At 37.4% G+C, this 18,709-nt stretch overlaps 1 protein-coding gene across 1 annotated transcript in view; it reads right to left on the bottom strand.

Annotated features, from left to right (window-relative positions):
- Positions 1-776: 776 nt before the first annotated feature.
- Positions 777-18,709, bottom strand: part of LOC107590375 (contactin-associated protein 1-like) — a 22,606-nt gene continuing 4,673 nt past the window's right edge. Inside the window, exons 2-24 of the mRNA XM_016279088.1 lie at positions 14,757-14,858; positions 13,604-13,797; positions 13,187-13,340; positions 12,204-12,407; positions 11,871-12,055; positions 11,590-11,742; positions 11,159-11,420; positions 10,835-10,984; positions 9,675-9,846; positions 9,318-9,424; positions 9,106-9,225; positions 8,816-9,019; positions 7,491-7,647; positions 6,692-6,819; positions 6,208-6,381; positions 5,871-6,089; positions 5,536-5,775; positions 3,642-3,884; positions 3,441-3,568; positions 3,255-3,348; positions 2,937-3,167; positions 2,248-2,292; positions 777-1,096 (exon numbers count right to left, since the gene is read on the bottom strand). Coding sequence (XP_016134574.1) covers positions 897-1,096; positions 2,248-2,292; positions 2,937-3,167; positions 3,255-3,348; positions 3,441-3,568; positions 3,642-3,884; positions 5,536-5,775; positions 5,871-6,089; positions 6,208-6,381; positions 6,692-6,819; positions 7,491-7,647; positions 8,816-9,019; positions 9,106-9,225; positions 9,318-9,424; positions 9,675-9,846; positions 10,835-10,984; positions 11,159-11,420; positions 11,590-11,742; positions 11,871-12,055; positions 12,204-12,407; positions 13,187-13,340; positions 13,604-13,797; positions 14,757-14,858 — 3,866 coding nt within the window. The 3' untranslated portion in view covers positions 777-896. The remainder of the gene's footprint in view (positions 1,097-2,247; positions 2,293-2,936; positions 3,168-3,254; positions 3,349-3,440; positions 3,569-3,641; positions 3,885-5,535; positions 5,776-5,870; positions 6,090-6,207; positions 6,382-6,691; positions 6,820-7,490; positions 7,648-8,815; positions 9,020-9,105; positions 9,226-9,317; positions 9,425-9,674; positions 9,847-10,834; positions 10,985-11,158; positions 11,421-11,589; positions 11,743-11,870; positions 12,056-12,203; positions 12,408-13,186; positions 13,341-13,603; positions 13,798-14,756; positions 14,859-18,709) is intronic.

Below are 18,709 nucleotides of genomic sequence, written 5' to 3'. Positions count from 1 at the left end.
TTGAGCATGAATGGACTGTTTAAGGTCATGCCACAGCATCTCGGATTTAAGTCTGGACTTTGATTTGGCCACTCCAAAACCTTAATTTTGTTTTTCTTGAGCCATTCAAAGGTGGACTTGCTGGTGTGTTTTGGATCATTGTCCTGCAGTCTTTAGACGTTGTTCTGGGTTCTTTTAGGACCTCCTGGATGAGTTGTCGTTGCGCTCTTGGAGTAATTTTGGTAGGCTGGACACTCCTGGGAAGGTTCACCACTGTTCCAAGCTTTCTCCATTTCTGGATAATGGCTCTGTGTTCCCATGGTTAACCATGGTGTTCGCTGGAGTCCCAAAGCCTTAGAAATGGCTTCATAACCCTTTCCAGACTGATACATGTCAACTATTTTGTTTCTCATCTGTTCTTGAATTTCTTTAGATTGCGGCATGATGTGTTGCTCTTTAAGCATGCTTCTCTTTGTCAGACAGGTTCTATTTAAGTGATTTCTTGATTCAACAGGTCTGGCAGTAATCAGGCCTGCGGGTGGCTAGTGAAATTTAACTCAGCTTTCTAAAATGATGTGGTTAATCACAGTTCTTTCATGATTTAAGAGGAGGGGCAATTAATTTTTCACGTAGGGCCAGGTAGGTTTGGACAGCTTTTTTCCCTTAATAAATGAAATTATCATTTAAAACTGCATTTTGTATTTACTTGCATTATCTTTGCGTAATATTAAAATTGGTTTGATGATCTGAATCTTTTAAGTGTGACAAATATGCAAACAATTAAAAAAAAACAGGACATATAACCACTGTACATATAAAAAAAAATCACATTTGCAACTCATTTCTCAGTCTTCACCATTTACCTCCCTCATAATCACCAGTACTCCTCTCTTTTCCTCCAGACATCCCTCAGTCTGTTATTCATTGGGACTTTCCTCCTGTATTTCCGGCAGGTTCTTTCTATCCTTGCGCAGAGTATCGGTGAGGGGCCGAGCAGAGCTGGGAGACTCCAGCTGCTTCGGTTCATTAGTGTGGTAACTGCCTTTATACCTGTACAAGTAAATGTAGAGGCCATACAGGATCAGGAAGAGCAGCATCAGAGACACTGTCACGATTACTGTGAAGAAAGTGAGAGAGAGAGAGAAGTCATTAGCTTTCAGCTTAATACTCTTACAGTCTGCAAATGATGGCTTTAACATAATTTGTATCATGTTGCAGAATTCACAGGAGAGACTGCTGACTGCTCAAATGTACTCACACGATTTAAAGGGTAGTTCACCCAAAACCATTTACTTACTCTCATATTTTTACCTATGGAACACAAATGGAGAATTTTCATGCAACCCAATTCATAGGGATTACTTTCATGATTACTTAAGTTCTAGTCACTTTGAGGTGGTCACTATGAACTGTTGTGAAAAGAGCTGCATGAAGATTCTTCAAAATTCTATTTTTGTGTATTTTGCAAAATAAAAGTATACATGTTTGGAACAACATGAGAGTGAGTAAATTATGACAAAATGTTCATTTTTGGGTGAATTAAGGATTAAGTGTGTGTGTGTGTGTGTGTGTGGGAGAAACAAGTCTTGTTCATCCAGGAAACAAGATGACAATCAGACAGTTGAAGAAGAGGATTTGAGTGAAGCAATGATGGAAGATTGCAAAAATGAGTAAGGATACTGATAAATCTTTGAAAATTTAAGTATTGTATTGTTCTGATGCGCTTTAATTTCTAAATCTTGTTAGTATTCGAATAGAAGTTCTGTGTAACATTCACAACAACAAAATTAATTTAACAGATTAATGTAACAGTGACATATTGTCTGTCTGGAATATCGCCATTTGTAAAGATCTGACGCTTATCACACCTTGATTTATTCCACATACAGAATATTATCCTTACATGACGTGCTATCACTGATTAAACCAGGTTTCTATCATGTGCAGAAGATTGTCTTTATGCAGAAGCTTATATTCCCATGAATGTTCCCTAATCCTGTGTTCTGCAAATTAAGAGGATTTTAAAAACAGGTTTGAGCGCTTGAAGATCAGCATAATTTGAAATGCTGAATAGGAATAAAAGACAAAGAAAAAGCAAGAACAACAGAATATAGAAGTATAAATACAAATCATTTTGGGGGGCTTTTTGTCACTTTTATTAGGAGGATGGTGCAAATCTGACAAAAAGCAATAGGTATAATAGAAGTTTAAGAAATAGCGCTAAATATGTTTTAAAACAAGATCAAATGAGTGTGACTGTAAACTTACGTGTCATCCAAGGTGGGGTAACATCATCATGAATGTAATAAAAGACTAAAAAGAAAGAAAAACATTAATTGAGGGTTAAAAACAACCTTTAATCACAGTGTAAAGTACGATAATCATAACATACTGTAAGAGTTAAAAAAATTACAGTTGTTCAAAACAAATCCTTTTTACAGTGCATGCACTAATAACTTGCTCAAAAGTAATAAAAGTAGGTTAAATTCAGATAAATTTGACCATATCTATGAAATAGTCCGATTTACTTTATTTCACCCTACAATTATTTACTTTCACTTCCATTCAAATGTTCTGGGGTCTGATTTTAAATGTTTCTGAAAGAAGTCTCTTAGGCTGACCAGGCTGCATCTGTTTGATCACAAAATTTACAGTAAAAAAAACAGTAATATTGTGAAATATAAATACAATTTAAAATAACTGCTTACTATTATAATATATTTTAAAATGCAATTTATTCCTGTGATGCAAATCTGAAATTTCAGCATCATTACTCCAGTCTTCAGTGTCACATAATTCAGAAATGATTCTAATATGCTAATTTTTATCGATTTGATGCATCCTTGCAGAATAAAAGTATTAATTTCTTTCAAAAAACAAACAAACAAACAAAAATCATTTGAATGGTAGTGTATGTTGGAAGGCATTCGTGTGAATCTCAGAATATGTAGTCTTACACAGGCCAGTGAACCAGGGGTCATCCTCCCAAGGGACATATCCTAAGACAGGGGGAAACGCCCCACAGTTAGACTCCACCACATAGCCTTGAGTCGTCACTGGTGGATTGGTTACATTGGGTCGGAAGTAGGCCTTCAGTGGGGCAAAAATATTATAGCGGACACCTGATATACAGCCCATAAAACCTGGACTGTTGTGCCTCTGAATTTCGTAGTCGACACCTCCCACCTCTATGAAGGAGGGAAAAAAATCAATATAGTAAATGCAACTGCAGTTCATCCACAGGCAACAAGTTAAAATAAATATGCACGTCTTACCCATGACTCTACCCAAGAATATAGACTTCGGTGAGTCAAATCTGGGAATCTCTCCTGGTATTAACTTCTCAATCCATGGATCCATGTAATCCACCTAGATCCAGGTGCAAATACACATACAAACAGTGTGCTTTTGCTAATTGCTATGCTAATAACACTAAACATAGATCTAGTTTGAGATCCTACCTGTGTCCATATGGTGTAGTTGTGTCGGGTGATGTTGACGAAATGAGGGAAGCCATCGGCCATGTTTCTGTCAGTCAACTTAAATTTGTAGCTTATTATCCCGAGCCGGTATCTCAACGAAAGAGTCCCTGCAGAGGTGGTGACATCAGTGCTAAAGCTAATGTTTTGTATGTTCTGGTGTGATTGTGTGTGTGTGTTTACCATCTTTCTTGAGCAGGACAGCGATGTAATCATTGCTGAAGGAGCTGATATACAGCAGCACAGCTGGGGCCTGTAGAGTGCTGAAGCTGAACTCTATGTCATCAGTTGTCGTGTTGTAGCCGAGGGTGAAGTTGTGCCAGTGAGGCTCTATCCAGAAGTTTGCCCACCATGCGTCAAAGGAAATCGGCTCTTTGCGGATATCATAACGCAACCACGCTCCCACGTCAAAGAATGCCCCAATATCTAAAAGGATGTGACACAAGCAGAGATGTTGTTTATGTCAAGTCATGTCTCATGGACACTCCTCCCACATGCTGATTTAACTTGTTTTTACAAAAAATAGGACATGACAGAGAAAGATCATCATAATAACATGTCATACTCGAAAAGAATAGACTTGTTATAATATTCTAGTAGAAGCAGTTATTAAGTTACGATTGGTCAAGCAGCACTGCAGTTAAAAAGTCCTAGGATTTTTTTTTATCTGTGTTTGTTAGATTTTACAGTGACTTTTTCGGCAGGTTACATAGTTATACCAGTAGGTGGAGACAATTGACTGTATGAGTGAGTCATTTAAATGATTCACTCAAATGATTCATTCAAAATGCTGATTCATTCAGAAACAAAACAAGTGATAATATAAATTCAGAACTGAAATAGAAAGAGTAATTTGTTAGCATGTTGTTCCAAACTCAGCACCAAGCACTCAGCACAAGTCATTGAATCATTTACTCTACTAGTTCATTCAAAAATGTTGATTTATTTGTCAACAAAACAAGTGACTGACAGCATCCAAAATCGCATACACTCTCAGGAGGTACATCTTATGAATAAGTACTTATTTTGTGACAAAGTATGTTCTATATATTATATATGTATGTAGAATGACTATAATCCGGACCTACTACATTCGACATGTTTTCATTTTCATATGACCTTCCAGCATCAGTTGCATCTGTACATGGCTATTCACAAATCCTCAACTGCGGCCTCATGGGATAGTAAAGTGTCCATTGGACAGTAGTAGGTCATCTGAGTAGTGGGTACTTTGTGCTACTGTTTTATGAATTCTACATACAGTAGTAGGGAAGTATGCATATTGTCAATTTTGCATGTATATTATTCAGCCCCTGTTTTATGAGTCATTAAATCATTAAACTCAACTGATTTGTTAGAAATGTTCTGAATAATAAGGTCCCCACAATAACATTTTATCGATGACGATATTTAATTTGTAGCATAAAGAATCTAATTCTCCATTTACTGACAAATGGGTGCTTAATTATTTAATTGCAGCTTAACTTAACTCATTTAACTCATTTGACAGCCCCACTAATTTACTGTAGATTCAATCATGTAGTAAGATAAATATATGACTTAAATAATGAGCCCATTATGAATCCTGTTGGTGATGAGTATTTAAGATTTATTGAAAATAATAATAATAATAATTCAGCTCAAAGATCTTAAATATTTCCACACAGATTATCCAAAAATGCAGTTTAATTCATGGAACAGACAAATCCCTCTGTTATCTTAAATCAGCTGTGATAGAGGCTTGAAATGGAAAGTAGACACAAAAGCCAAAGTCTGTCACTCTCTCTTTTTCAGGCAGTGAATCTCTCTTTAACAGATTCTCAGAGGCACCAGTTTGCTTGCTCCTCTCATTTTTTAGCCTTCACTCGAATCAGTTTTAATCTTTTAAATCTCCTAATCATGGTTTCATGAAATTAAAATGCATTTGTAATAATTAGTCTTTCACCAGATGAAGATGAAAAGATATAATTTCAAATTTGCATATGTTTATTAGGAAACAGCTGTAGTCTGTATTGCACCATGTCAATTTGTGCCAGCGTGAGTGTGAGAGAGCATATGCAAATGTGTGTTAACTCACCTAAATGACAGTAATAGCCGTCAAAGGCTGTGTTATTGCAATCACAGGTGTATGAAGCATAGCCATCAATGCACTGGCCTCCGTTTCGACACGGTATGGAGGCATTCAGACACGCTCCGGTGCAGTTCCTACGTATGCCAGCTCTCTCGTCAACCTTACCCTCCAAATCCACAGGCACCCCGTTCATCCTCAGCCCACGTAGGCAACCCAGAAAAGGCCTTAAGGTGTGATTGGCTGCCCCTGAATACAGATGCATGGTATGTTTTCGTATCAACTGCATAAAGCAATGTTTTTCATATCAACTTGTTTTGAAATTCCAGCTCTAGGATTCTTACCTACGAGCAGGGGTTGTGTGAACTTCATAGTGATGTAGGTTTGGCCCGGAAACTTGTGAATGGCCGGAGGCAGGAAATCAACCTTGAGACGTGCCAATTTCACATTGATTTCAGCTTCTACATAGTGCCATTCATTATCGTTGAGAGGTTTAGGAGAGCGCAGAGTCACGTTTCTAATCCCATCGCCCACCATGAAAATGAATACCACCTCAGTTGTAGCTGTGAAAATGTAAGCAAAAACTGATGAAGGAGACATCAGAATCCCTAGATATACACCATATATTTTTAGGATTTACAATGGGATTTGCAATCCCACAGCCATGGAAACAACACTCACAATTGAGTTCAATTCGTAAGAAATTACGCAGGTGGTCATCTGAGCTTTCCACAAACACTCCATTAGTTCGGTAGGTCCTGAAGTGGAATGTGATGTCGGCACTGGTGCCGGGCTTGAAGGTGGGAAACGCCAGATAGGTGGGCTTGGTAAAAGCTATGGTGTTCCAGATGCTCCCTAAGAGAAGGATTTCCCATGAACAAATCGGTGCAAATATACAGTAGAATAAAAATATACAAATATACAACAGAAATGAACACTTCACACCAATTTCTTGATTTATTTGGTAAATATCTGCGTATTAATGAGGATAATGTTCAGTCATCCATCCAAATAAACCCCTTTAGGTTCATATAAAGCTGCTTTGCTTTGTGATTATTTTGTGATAAATCAAATGACTGTATATTTCCCTTTACTCACATGTTTACTCACATGTTAAATATACTGACTTTTCATCCATGTTATATTTTTAATATTCATTACTCACTGTCTCCATGGCAGTACAGTGCCCCAACACTGTAGCGCACCTCTGAACCGGTGCGGTTCGTGTCTCCTATGACAATCCTCCTGACGGGCAGGTGGTCTCGGAACGACAGATAGCCCTTATCTGAGTGCCTAGTGAATTGAAATTAACCTTTAAAAGAATCCATTAATGTTTAGCTTGTAATTATATGTACACTACCATTCAAAAGTTTGGGGTTGATTAGATTTTTTAAAGTTTTTGAAGGAAATCTTTTATACTCACCAACGCTGCATTTATTTGATAAAAAATACAGTATTGATGTTAAATATTAGTACAATTTAAAATAACTGTTTTCTACATATATTTTAAAATGTAATTTATTCCTGTGTTGTCAAAGCTGAATTTTCAGCTGGCATTACTCCAGTCTTCAGTGTCACATGATCCTTCAGAAATTATATTAATTTGTTGATTTGGAGCTCAAGAAACATTTCTTGTTATTGTCAATGTTGAAAACAGCTTACTTAAGCAGAAAACACTGCTTCATTTTGTAGAAACTGTGATACATTTTATCAGGATTCTTTGATTAATAGAAAGTTCAAAAGAACAGTGTTTATTTGAAAATCTTTCCAAAAAACCTTACTGACCCCAAACTTTTGAACAGTCATGTATACATAGTTTTATACATAGTTATACATGGTATACAAATAGTTCATTTATTTTCTATCTTTAATAATATAAAACAGCACCATACAGACACATTGTAAAAGGCATGCTTAGATGACAAAAAAAAGAAAAAAGTTTAAATTTGTTTATTCATTCTCACCATTGGCGGTAGTCTGCGTCACAGTTGCACCAGTACTTGGAGTCAGTACAAGTTTGATTGACAGCACATCCACATTTTCCACTTTCAGGGAAAGCTCCTCCCCAGTATTCATGACTCTCATTATGCTGACCAATCCAGAAAGTGTAAGGCCGTCCATCTGTTTACAACAATAAATAAAACCTAAGAAAAACTGGGGAGAAGTGGCATAAATATCGGTAGTGTAGGCAAGCCAGTCTCACTTTGCAAACACAAATCACTAATTTGAATGGTAAAGGCTGATTGACAGGATTCCTAGAAGTGTTAAAAAGGCTGAGAAGGTCAGTGACACTTAGTATGTTCAAGTTCCTGGCAGTTCAGTAGTATCTAGTGTTTATGCACTGATTCTCCTAAGATCTTAGCTAAGATCAATACTTCAACAGCCATCTAAAACTCACAGCTGTGGTTCCTTTACGCAAGATTTTTCTTCTACTATGCTGTATAGTTCAGCTATATAGTGATGGCTGCCTATATTGTAGACTGCAACACAACATTCAAATGAGTTTATTTGCACTGTGGAATGCAAAAGGTTTTTGAAGAACACCTTGTCCACGCTTCTCAATATAATAAAAGTGAATTAGGATTGGGGATGTCAAGCAACAAAATAAAAAAAATTAAATACAATAAAAAAAGAAACATCATAATGTATCATAACAACATTTTATTCCCTGTCTTCTTAAGGCATAAGTCACTACTAACTCAAATACTCTACTTATTATACGTCTAGTGAGCTGTCAACTATGACTAGATTTTGAATCATTGAGTTGACCTCCAGAACCGGACCAGTTTGATTTGTGAACAAATTATTCAGACCAGTTTTGTGAACTGCATGAACCGATTCATTGAAAAGATCCAGCTCTAGAGTATGATTTGTTCACGAATGGGTCATTGCTAATTGCCTCACGAATGCTTGTGATTGTAAGATATTAAGACTTTTAATGAGATAAATTTCACACAAAACATTTCATATTGCTTCAGAATGCATGGAGCGTAGTGCAGGAGTTGCATGGACTAATCACGTATTTAGAGTGGCCAGGATTGTCTTCAAAAATTTCACATTTTGAGTAGCACTGATTAAACTCATTAAAAAGGTTTGGAACATGAGGGTAAGTAAATTTAATTTATGGTTGAACTATCCCATTCATTCCAATCACTGACTATAAATGACCAAGGATATTCCACATACTGATTTCCACCTGTCATTGTGAAACCTTGTAAATAAATAACTAATATTTTAATAATAATAACTTACCTAATAACCTAATTACCTAATAAACCTAATAACTTACGTGGAGTATTGAGGAGGCGTGACTTGTAGCATGAGAACTCGATCCATTGCTCGCAGTATAAGGAAGTGTTTGCTAGGGCAGTGACTTCATCCCACGATGCATTTACATACTGGAGGTCCCCAATATACGGTCGATCCATGGTGGAGCCGCTCACTTTGGTGCTTTTCATGCGATTGTGCTCAGTGACGGTCCATGATTTTTGCACTAAAAATGTTATAGGATAAACCTTAGCTTACCATGTAAAATCATTCGAAATTGCTTTCAACATGTCAGTCTCTTCTACTTCATACACATGTTGCAGTAGACGGTGAAAGGCTTCAGTGGTCCGCTCAGATCTGGATCTATAGTGTAGTTGCCAGACCAGTACTTTCCATTCAGTCTGTAGGCCTCACATGACTCCCTGTAGACCGCTGAGATGGAGAAATAGACAGTGAGAGGCTTAATTCTCATGTTTCACCAACTAAAAGTCAATACAGAGGAATCTCCTTATAAGCACACTCACAGTTATGACAAACTTCCCCCTTGTAGCCTGTGTTGTTACACACACACAGGAAGTCATTCCAGGACTGAATGCACCTGCCTTCATGTTCACAAGGGTTTGGAGAGCACCTGAGAAAAAACAAGGTAAGAAATGAAAACTACACTTATATCCCACACATGCATGCTAGTTTTTAGATCATGGTGGTGACTTCCCTTTGATATATTGATATTATAGAGCTGAGCTAATGATATGTTTTATCTCCTACCACTATACATGACTCCTACAGAAGTCATTGTGTATTTTACATGCATGAGGACTGTTCGCTTCGCTTCTTGAGGACAGTGTTGGCAAAACCCACCCACATAGACACACACACACCTATCAGTGATTCCACAGGTGCCCAGCAGGATTTCGGCATATCTGCCCCACTTCCTCTGCAGCATGACGTCTATATCCACCGGCTCATCATCTATAAAGATCTGTTGCATGCAGCCATGGAAGCGAGACAGCTTGGTCACACAACGAGCCGTGTTATTGGTCTTAGGACAACCTGAAGCACATCACATATAAAATGTACATCTAGTTATCTGCTATGCAACTGAAAAGCACTGAATACATTCACATTTAGTATACAGGTGCATCTCAATAAATTAGAATGTCGTGGAAAAGTTCATTTATTTCAGAAATTCAACTCAAATTGTAAAACTCGTGTATTAAATAAATTCAATGCACACAGAGTGAAGTAAGGGTGTCAGTGATTGTCTTCTGGACAACTGTCAGATCAGCAGTCTTCCCCATGATTGTGTAGCCTAGTGAACCAAACTGAGAGACCATTTTGAAGGCTCAGGAAACCTTTGCAGGTGTTTTGAGTTGATTAGCTGATTGGCATGTCACCATATTCTAATTTGTTGAGATAGTGAATTGGTGGGTTTTTGTTAAATGTGAGCCAAAATCATCACAATTAAAAGAAAGACTTAAGCTTAACTTAAACTACTTCAGTCTGTGTGCAATGAATTTATTTAATACACCAGTTTCACAATTTGAGTTGAATTACTGAAATAAATGAACTTTTCCATGACATTCTAATTTATTGAGATGCACCTGTATGTGAATTTGCATGCAGAGGTACATGCTCATGCAGGATGTGTGCCAGCATGTGTGCTCGGAAAGTTAGAAATGCCACATCAGATGACAAAGGCGAATGGACAGGCAAAGCTAAATTTAGCTAATCTCCTACAGAGAAATTTTGGCTCCATTCTTTTTTTTCTGATCTATAGATCAGTGCTTTTCCTTTTCCTTGTTCCTTGTTTCCTCATCCTAATTTATTGAGATGCACCTGTAGATTATGAACATTAAGGCAACATTTATGGCATTAGATGTGCATATTTATGTATAACAGATTAAACATGCATATTATTGTAAACATTAATGTTGTAATTTTTGAGGCAGTTTTAGAGAAGAGTGTCACTCAGTATTAGTCATGTGGCACTGAATCATAACAGACTAATCCTCCCTATATTTTGTGATCTGTTACTTACCCCCGAAGAAGTATCGGTCTCCTGTACGAACCGTGAAGGGGTTAGTGATCTTCAGTGGTGAGCTCTCATCTTCATCTATAGTGATAGTTAATAGTTTGTCTTTGGCGGTCAGGTCTACTGTGTGCCAGAAGCCGTCATTGAGACGGTACCCTGAGACAAGACAAAATAGGATAATATTTACTGTATATAATATTTCATTTTTAGACATGACCAGTTTTGGTTCTGCTAAACTCTTTGTCTACAGGGGCTCCATTCAGTCTTATCTTATAGAAACAGAGTTCAAAATGTCATAACGAATGCTATGGACACAATCCTTAATCATACCTGCAGCGAAGCGTAATCTCTTGTTTCCAGGCTGCATTAGAGTGATGTTGACTTGTCCTTCACTGAGGCCCAGCTCCAGAGAGCCCAACTCATCTGCAAACCTGGTGAACATCAGTAACCCTGTGTAGTCCCATGAGCGAAACTTAAACTTCACCGCCAGACGGTTCTTCCGGAAGAAGCCGGGCAGCTGTAGGTAGTTGTTGGGCCCTGCGAAGGTCATGGGCTTCCAGAGGAGATCACGGCAAGTATAATGCATCTTTTTCTGAAGAAGGGCAGATGAGAAGATGGAAATATACAAATTAATATTTCAAATATTTTGCAAATGCAATACAATGGTCATCCAAATGTGACACTATTTGTGATTCTACATCCCTTAATAATTCCCCCTAAATTACACTCTTGCTGTTGTGTGAATATTAGGAAAACTCTACCTTTTTAGAAGCTAGTCGAATTTCAGGCTCCTGGTACTGTGTCCTGTAGATGATATTGATTCCATTGATAAAGACGTTCTCCATGCAGCCACGGAAGTTAACCTTACCGGGCAGGTGGGGCATGTCTTTCTCAATCACGCCACCAACATAAATCTAAAGACAAATGAATAATTGTTATGATCAGGATGCAGGGAACAAAATTTTCTGAACAAATGTGAGTCGTTCAGTGTAGTGTGATAAAGTGTGCATTAATAGCACATGTGTTTAATCCAACATGACACCTGTTTGTCCAGATCAAGGTACTGGAACTCTCCGTTGAGGATAGCAGTCTCTGTCTGGCTGTCCAGGGTGAAATTAACCTCTCGTCCGTAGCGCTTGATTGTGACGTAGTGCCAGTGCTGAGTATCCAGCAGGTTTCCCAGCATCATCGTGGTCATCCCATCCATGTTATGGACTGTGCTACTCCCTGAAAAAGAGCAGAAATGCATGTCCTATGATTGTAGATAGAACGATAGATAGAACGATAGATAGATAGATAGATAGATAGATAGATAGATAGATAGATAGATAGATAGATAGATAGATAGATAGATAGATAGATATTTCATCATTACCCAGGCTGATATGTAAGTAGAGGCATCCAGTCTTCAGCTCCAGAGTGATGGAGTCTCCCTGCAGACCATCACTGTGCAGGAGAACACCATCCTTCTCCAAGGTCTTAAAGTTTAAAGCGTAGTGGTCCTGAAGTGTCCTCATCCTGCCCCGTGGAAATGAATACGCCACCATGTCATCCCCCTCAAACTGCATCACATATGAGTCTGTTAGGGTCAAAGGTCAAGAGCATGAAGAAGACCATCAAAAACTGTATTGGAAGATGTTCTTCATCTTAAAAACCAAACACAAAATAGACAAGCCAATGTGTCTAGCTGTTGAATCAATGACCTTGGCCTACAGGCTCTACTAGTTGAGCGACAGGAACCCAGATCATCAAGGGGTACACAGTGTCTCCTCAAGAACTGCTTGTAGATTGCATAAGACAGTGTTCATAGTTACTGAATTTACAAACTAATATTATATAATATTATATAGGTGTGAGTGCTTGATATTGTATCCGGAAAAAGTATTATTATTTTTTACAATGCAAAGATGTTAATATTTGAATGATACTCTGCTTGGCACACTGCAAAAACACAACAAAAACAAAACAAAAAGTATTTTTTCTCATGACTTTCAGTATTAATCTTTGAAACAAGATACAAAGAATACAAAAAATACAAATTGTATATTAAGTTTTGCAATAAGAAAAAAATAACTTTATTTCAACGTCATTTAGATGGTTAAAATGTTTCATGAACCTCACTATTTTATTTTATGAAAATGACTTATCTTATGTATTTTCCTTCTTAAGCACATGTAGGATATATTTACTGGAAAAGGAGAGCAAAATTCTGATTAAAAAAAAGATTTTCTGCAGTGCAACTCAAAGGACCGGTTAATATTACAAAGCGCTGAGGAGATTTTCTGTATCATGTTAAGATAAAGTTCTTGGCTGCTGATAAAACATAAGCTGTTCCCAGTGACTCAGTGTGCTGTTTACCGTAAGGACAGCCGTACAACTCTACGCGAAGGCCGATTTTGCCTCCGTTCTCAGTATTCCAGCCCATGGGATAAATGCGCAGATGTTTGGCAGTGAACGCATAATGAAAGACGTTCCTCTTCACCTGGTAGTAATTCCAGTTGCCAGGCAATGTCTGAAAGGCACAAAAATCTGATATTAAAGGCTCTATGAATGTTATACACCATTTAACAAATACACCACTTCTCTCACCTACAACTAATCCTACATCAAAAACTTATTTGAACTCTAAATTCAGATTGAATTAGTCATATTCAAGGTCATAAAAGACAAAAAGGCGTTCTTGACTTGTCCTGAACCACTAAACATCACGACTAAATCAACACAAATTATATTTTTTCATGTTCCAAATACTCATAAAACATAGATTATTTTTACCATGTTGCCTCCTCTCATGACATATGGAGTCCATGCGTCGAATCGGTCCCCGTACAGCAGCATGTATTTGGTGACCCAGTCATAAGAGTTGAAGGTACCCTGAGTAGCAATGGCCATGATACGATACTTCCTCCCCAAGTCAATCTGCATCCATGACTGCCTGTCCCGAGGGGATGGAGACCAGCCGCTGCTCCCTAAATCATCACATTTACATTCAATAATTTCTATCATGACAACTCTCTGAAGATTTTAGCATGGTAATGGATATGACAATGTTAATGTATTTGGTCTAGGCGGAATAGATCTGCTACGCTGCTGCTGCTGTTGGTTATTGCTGTTGTTGTAGAGTATTGCTGCTGCTGCTGCAAAGCAAGTACAGGAACTTGTTACTGCCAATACATACACCGATACGGTGCTGTGAGTGTTAAGACATACTGCTGTTGCACAAGTAGCACATATGATAACCTGCAGCAGATCTATACAGGTGGAGCTGGGGAAGGTGGAGGGTTTCAGAGGAACTTTGACATCGCACTGCGAAATGCTCTAGTGAACGCTAACCAGCCATTTAAATGTAAAGCAGTAAGCTCATTGGCTGCGTATGATAGATATGGAAAAAATTATAAATAATCTATATTATAAAATAAAGGGAAAATAAAGAAAAAATTCCCAAATGCCTTGTGTGCTTTTGGCACATCAAATTTTACATCTTATTTTACAGATTTAATGACAGGTAAAACATTTTTTTTAATTAAATTCCAAAAATATAATCATGTTGACAATATAACACTATAGGACAATACGACTGATACTTACTGAATCTTGAGGAAGTCAGCATTTAGTGCAGCATTTAGCTGTGTTTCAAGTGGTTTTGTGACATTTACTTTCTCTTATATATTATTTTCTTTTTTATTTATAGCTCAGTAATGTCACATATAGTAACAGATGCTTTTATTTACAAAAACGCAAGACATTTTGCTTCAAAAGGGAACCCATCCAGCAGTCAAGAGATGCTAGTAATTATAGTGGCTTACAGTGTATCTGCTAACTCTAAGTTTGAGAGGAGGGGGTTAATATTATCTCACTTCACTATTCTCAATAAGACCTATTCAAACTGCTTTCCGCAACCCATGATTTTTGTGGCGTAGTCACTTACCATACAGTTTGGCAAAGTGTGCAGAGTAAAAAAAGTTATATCTGGAGGAAGCATGGAAAGAGGACGCGTAGAGAGGAGAGATCAGCGGATCTAAGCATGGCCCTGAATAGAGGGAAAGAAAAGGAAAATTACTGAGACTATTTAATGGCAACAGCCTTTCATAAAAGCATTATGAAAGCTTTATAATAAAAGCAAGATGACATGTTTTTTTCTAATTTCTCACACAAGATAGCAGTTTGATGCAAACAGAAGAACACAATGAAACTCTGTCACGTTATGTAAATAAATTCCCAGCAATAAATACATTTAATTATTGTTATTATGTATAAAATTGTCAACTTAAGTTGTAGTTTTTCAAATTAAAAATCCTCCTTTAGCTGGTATATGATATATCTACAGTTTATTCAGTTCATAGCACCACCACAAACGCAATAAAACCACCATATCATAAGAACTGAGTGAACATTAATTTCTCCAAAATGAAAAATTGACTGGAACATCTATTGGTAAACATAATGGAATGATTTGGCTGTTCTAGCTGAGATTATTACTAGGCCTAATGAACAATAACATTTGACATTGCACTGAAAATGGCATCTAATCTACCATGTAAGCCTATTCACTGCCAAAGCAAACAACAAAACATAGGCTATACATCTGTGAGAGCAAATTACTGTATGCTCAGACATTTAGTCATAGAAGTACCATGTTTAAATGTTTAACCACAAGCTTGAGCAACTTAATGTGGTATATAGAACACAGCACACTTTTGCACCGCATTTGTATATGCAAGTCTTGCCATGGCATTTCATCAGTCCCTCTGTTACACAAATCCCTGTTTCAATTAGACCTGGCAACATTTCAGTCTAATCTAAACAGCAGAGTCAGATAAAACACCCCAATCTCACCCTCTCAACAGTGCTCTAATAAAGCCATCTGCCCAAATGGCATCACATCTCACAGCCCATCCACCTCACCTCTCTAACACGGACAGACACACAAACCAACAAGAGTAAGAGTGGAGAAAATGAAGAAAGAGACTGCTGACAAGCTATCAAGATGAAAAGACAACCAAGAGAAAAGACACAGACATGTGGGCTGAGACAAATATGCCCTGTAATTCATGGACAGAATGATAGCACTGGTCTACAAACAAGTCATACAGTATATCCTCCATCCAAAATACTGTATTCCCCACATTCACATTTACTAATATATCAGATGCTATCCAAGTGTAGTATTACAACATACTGTAACAAATAAGAAGATAATATTGTATGTTATTGAGTGTCATAGTTCATAAGGTTCTACACAAAAGCATGAACACACAGCAAAGAGACAGTAGAGTCATTTTTATGGTGTTCATTTCAGAAAGGAATACTGAATGTGCCTTATTGAAGATGTATATTAAGATAATGAAGTACTTAAAGCACAGCTGGGTCTTCAGGCGCTTTTTGAAGATTGGGTCCTATGAGGCATATGTATTTTAAGAAAAGTGGGGTGGGGAAATCATTCACTGAATTTTGACTTTATATCACAATATGATGCCTGAAAAACAAAAAATCTAAACTTTGGCTTGCTCATAAGCAAGCAGCTGATAAAAATAATCTCATCAATATCATATAATATTTTTTTTAAATATTGAAGTTTGATCAATTTGATAAAAACCAGCATTGGGGATGTATTTTAAGGGAAGAATAATACATAAAGTCTTATCTTATATAAGACCCCCCCCCCACCCCCTCCCCCAAGAATACAGTTAATGACTGGATCAGGCTTAATTTTCTGTATTCATAATTAGCTTTTGAAACAACAGAAGTTCATTATGTAATGTTCTCATTTAATCTCAATGAGGTATTAACTGTAGCTACCACAAAGAGACTGCTTAACACAGCAGAGGTGATTAGTATTCTGACCACTGCAACTGCCAGTGAGGGAACAGAGGGGAAAAAGAAACAGTTTGATGGAAAGAGAGAGAGAGAGAACTGGAGAGATGGAGGGAGAAAGCGTGGAAGATAACAGAATAGGCCTACTGCATGAGTCATCTAGTTAATTCTCAAATGATTTCAATTCCCATCTGATTCACAGTCCCCTGCTCTGTCATCTTTCAGCCTTTGAGTAGCCGGATTCATCAAGCAATGAACTCCATTATGAAAGTCTTCTGAAAGAAATAACTTGTGGTGGAAACATCCTGTGAACATTTCTTTATTCCAGCTGAGCCTCTGGGAAGAGCTGCACATCTGTTCCCTCAGATATGACTCGCCAGTGAAAGACATGCTGACCGAGAATGACCTTGGCTGGTCAAAGAAAGTGTGTGTAGCTGTGTGTGTGTCTGGAAGATGTCTAGGTTTGGTCAGGATGTGGCCTTGATTCATGGCTAGTCAAAGGGGACAATCATTCATGCCATTGAATTTTATGATTTTATGATGTCTGTAGTATTTGGACATTGATAAATAAAACACAACAAAAAATCTAACTCATTTAATATTTACTCATCGACTATCTTTAAGTATGTCATGCAAAATTTTAAATATATTAAAGTAAATATAAAGATATGAATATATATAAAAATACCAACAAGCCTGTATCATAATATAGTATAAAATATTTTTCAATAAATTTTCATATATAATGGTGAAAATTACGTATATACATATATACATACAATATTTTATTATATTATATTAAAATGTAATGTACAGTATATGAATCTGTATATCAATAATCAGTATTTGACAGGGATGCGGGAAGTAGGGGTGCTGAGGGGGCTGCAGCACCCCCTGTTTCACATGGTTGCAAATGCAACGCCAGGTTTGTTCACTTAAATTTATTCAGTTTTAGCATTTAATAATTTATTTGTAATGATCTCTGAAATGTAAATTGTAAGTGGGCTATAATAGACCCATGTTTATCTTTATAAACACGATTAATTTTACTTGTGATGTTTTCTATATGGGATGATTAGCCTAATCCTCATGAACACGTGACGCTAGCGCCCAGCAACACACACAGCATCCCCAACCGAAAGCATCTTCCCGAGCCCTGGTATTTGAATACATTTTGAAGTAATCATCATAATAATGTAAATAAATGAATATGGTGCTATAAGCATAAGTTTAAAAAGTCATGTAAAGATCCACGCTGAAGACACTCGTCTAAGATTAGCCTCACTTTCATACTCTCCCAAAAGCACCAGCACCAGTGCAGTAACAGTGCAGTGCAGTGCAGTGATTCACATTAGGCAGATAAATGAATTGATTGAATGTGACCCAGCCTAATCTATCTTTGTAAAATATAAGATGCAGAGATTGTCTGTCTCTCTTCACCAGCTCTGAGATCAATGATCTCCACCCTGTGCTATTCTTTCCCCACTAGCAGCTGTGCAGAGCAGAAAGGAGCGCCTGCCCTGCAGGAGAAGCATTGCAGTTATTAAAGCACTCAGTGCAGAAGAGCTGCAAGCTAAACTGGGAATAAGCAATGACAGGGTCATGGAGATATATGCAGAGATTTACACATAGACATGCTTGTGCAAAACTCGCCTATTTAAATACAAAATCTCTGTTCCAAAACCTACTAGCGATGTACCTTGCTTCCCATTGCACACATAGGCAGCTGCCTTCTAAGGGAGTATCCTAACTGTTATGGAAGCTAGTAAGTGACGGATTCAGAATGCTCTACACAGTCAGAAACTGTGCACACCTTGCAAAAAGCACAGGACACTTGCCACACAATCGATTTCAGTAGCTTGATGTTAGCATGTTACACAGTGCAATTCTTAAATAATCATAAAAACACAGGTCACATAAAAATCAGATTAATTATTTTTAATCAATAATTTCCAGTATTTTATCAAATATAAACCTACACCACTTGTTTTGTTTACCATCTCCCCCCCCCCCCCCCCCACAACTTTCACACTAACATTTGGTGACTTTTTCTCCTTTGAACCACCA

The sequence above is a fragment of the Sinocyclocheilus grahami genome, unplaced genomic scaffold (genome assembly GCF_001515645.1).
Source record: "Sinocyclocheilus grahami isolate Dianchi unplaced genomic scaffold, SAMN03320097.WGS_v1.1 scaffold127.1, whole genome shotgun sequence".
Classification (NCBI taxonomy): Eukaryota; Metazoa; Chordata; class Actinopteri; order Cypriniformes; family Cyprinidae; genus Sinocyclocheilus; species Sinocyclocheilus grahami.
Note: the sequence above shows the minus strand (reverse complement) of the source record. Positions and strands in the feature narration are given on the sequence as shown.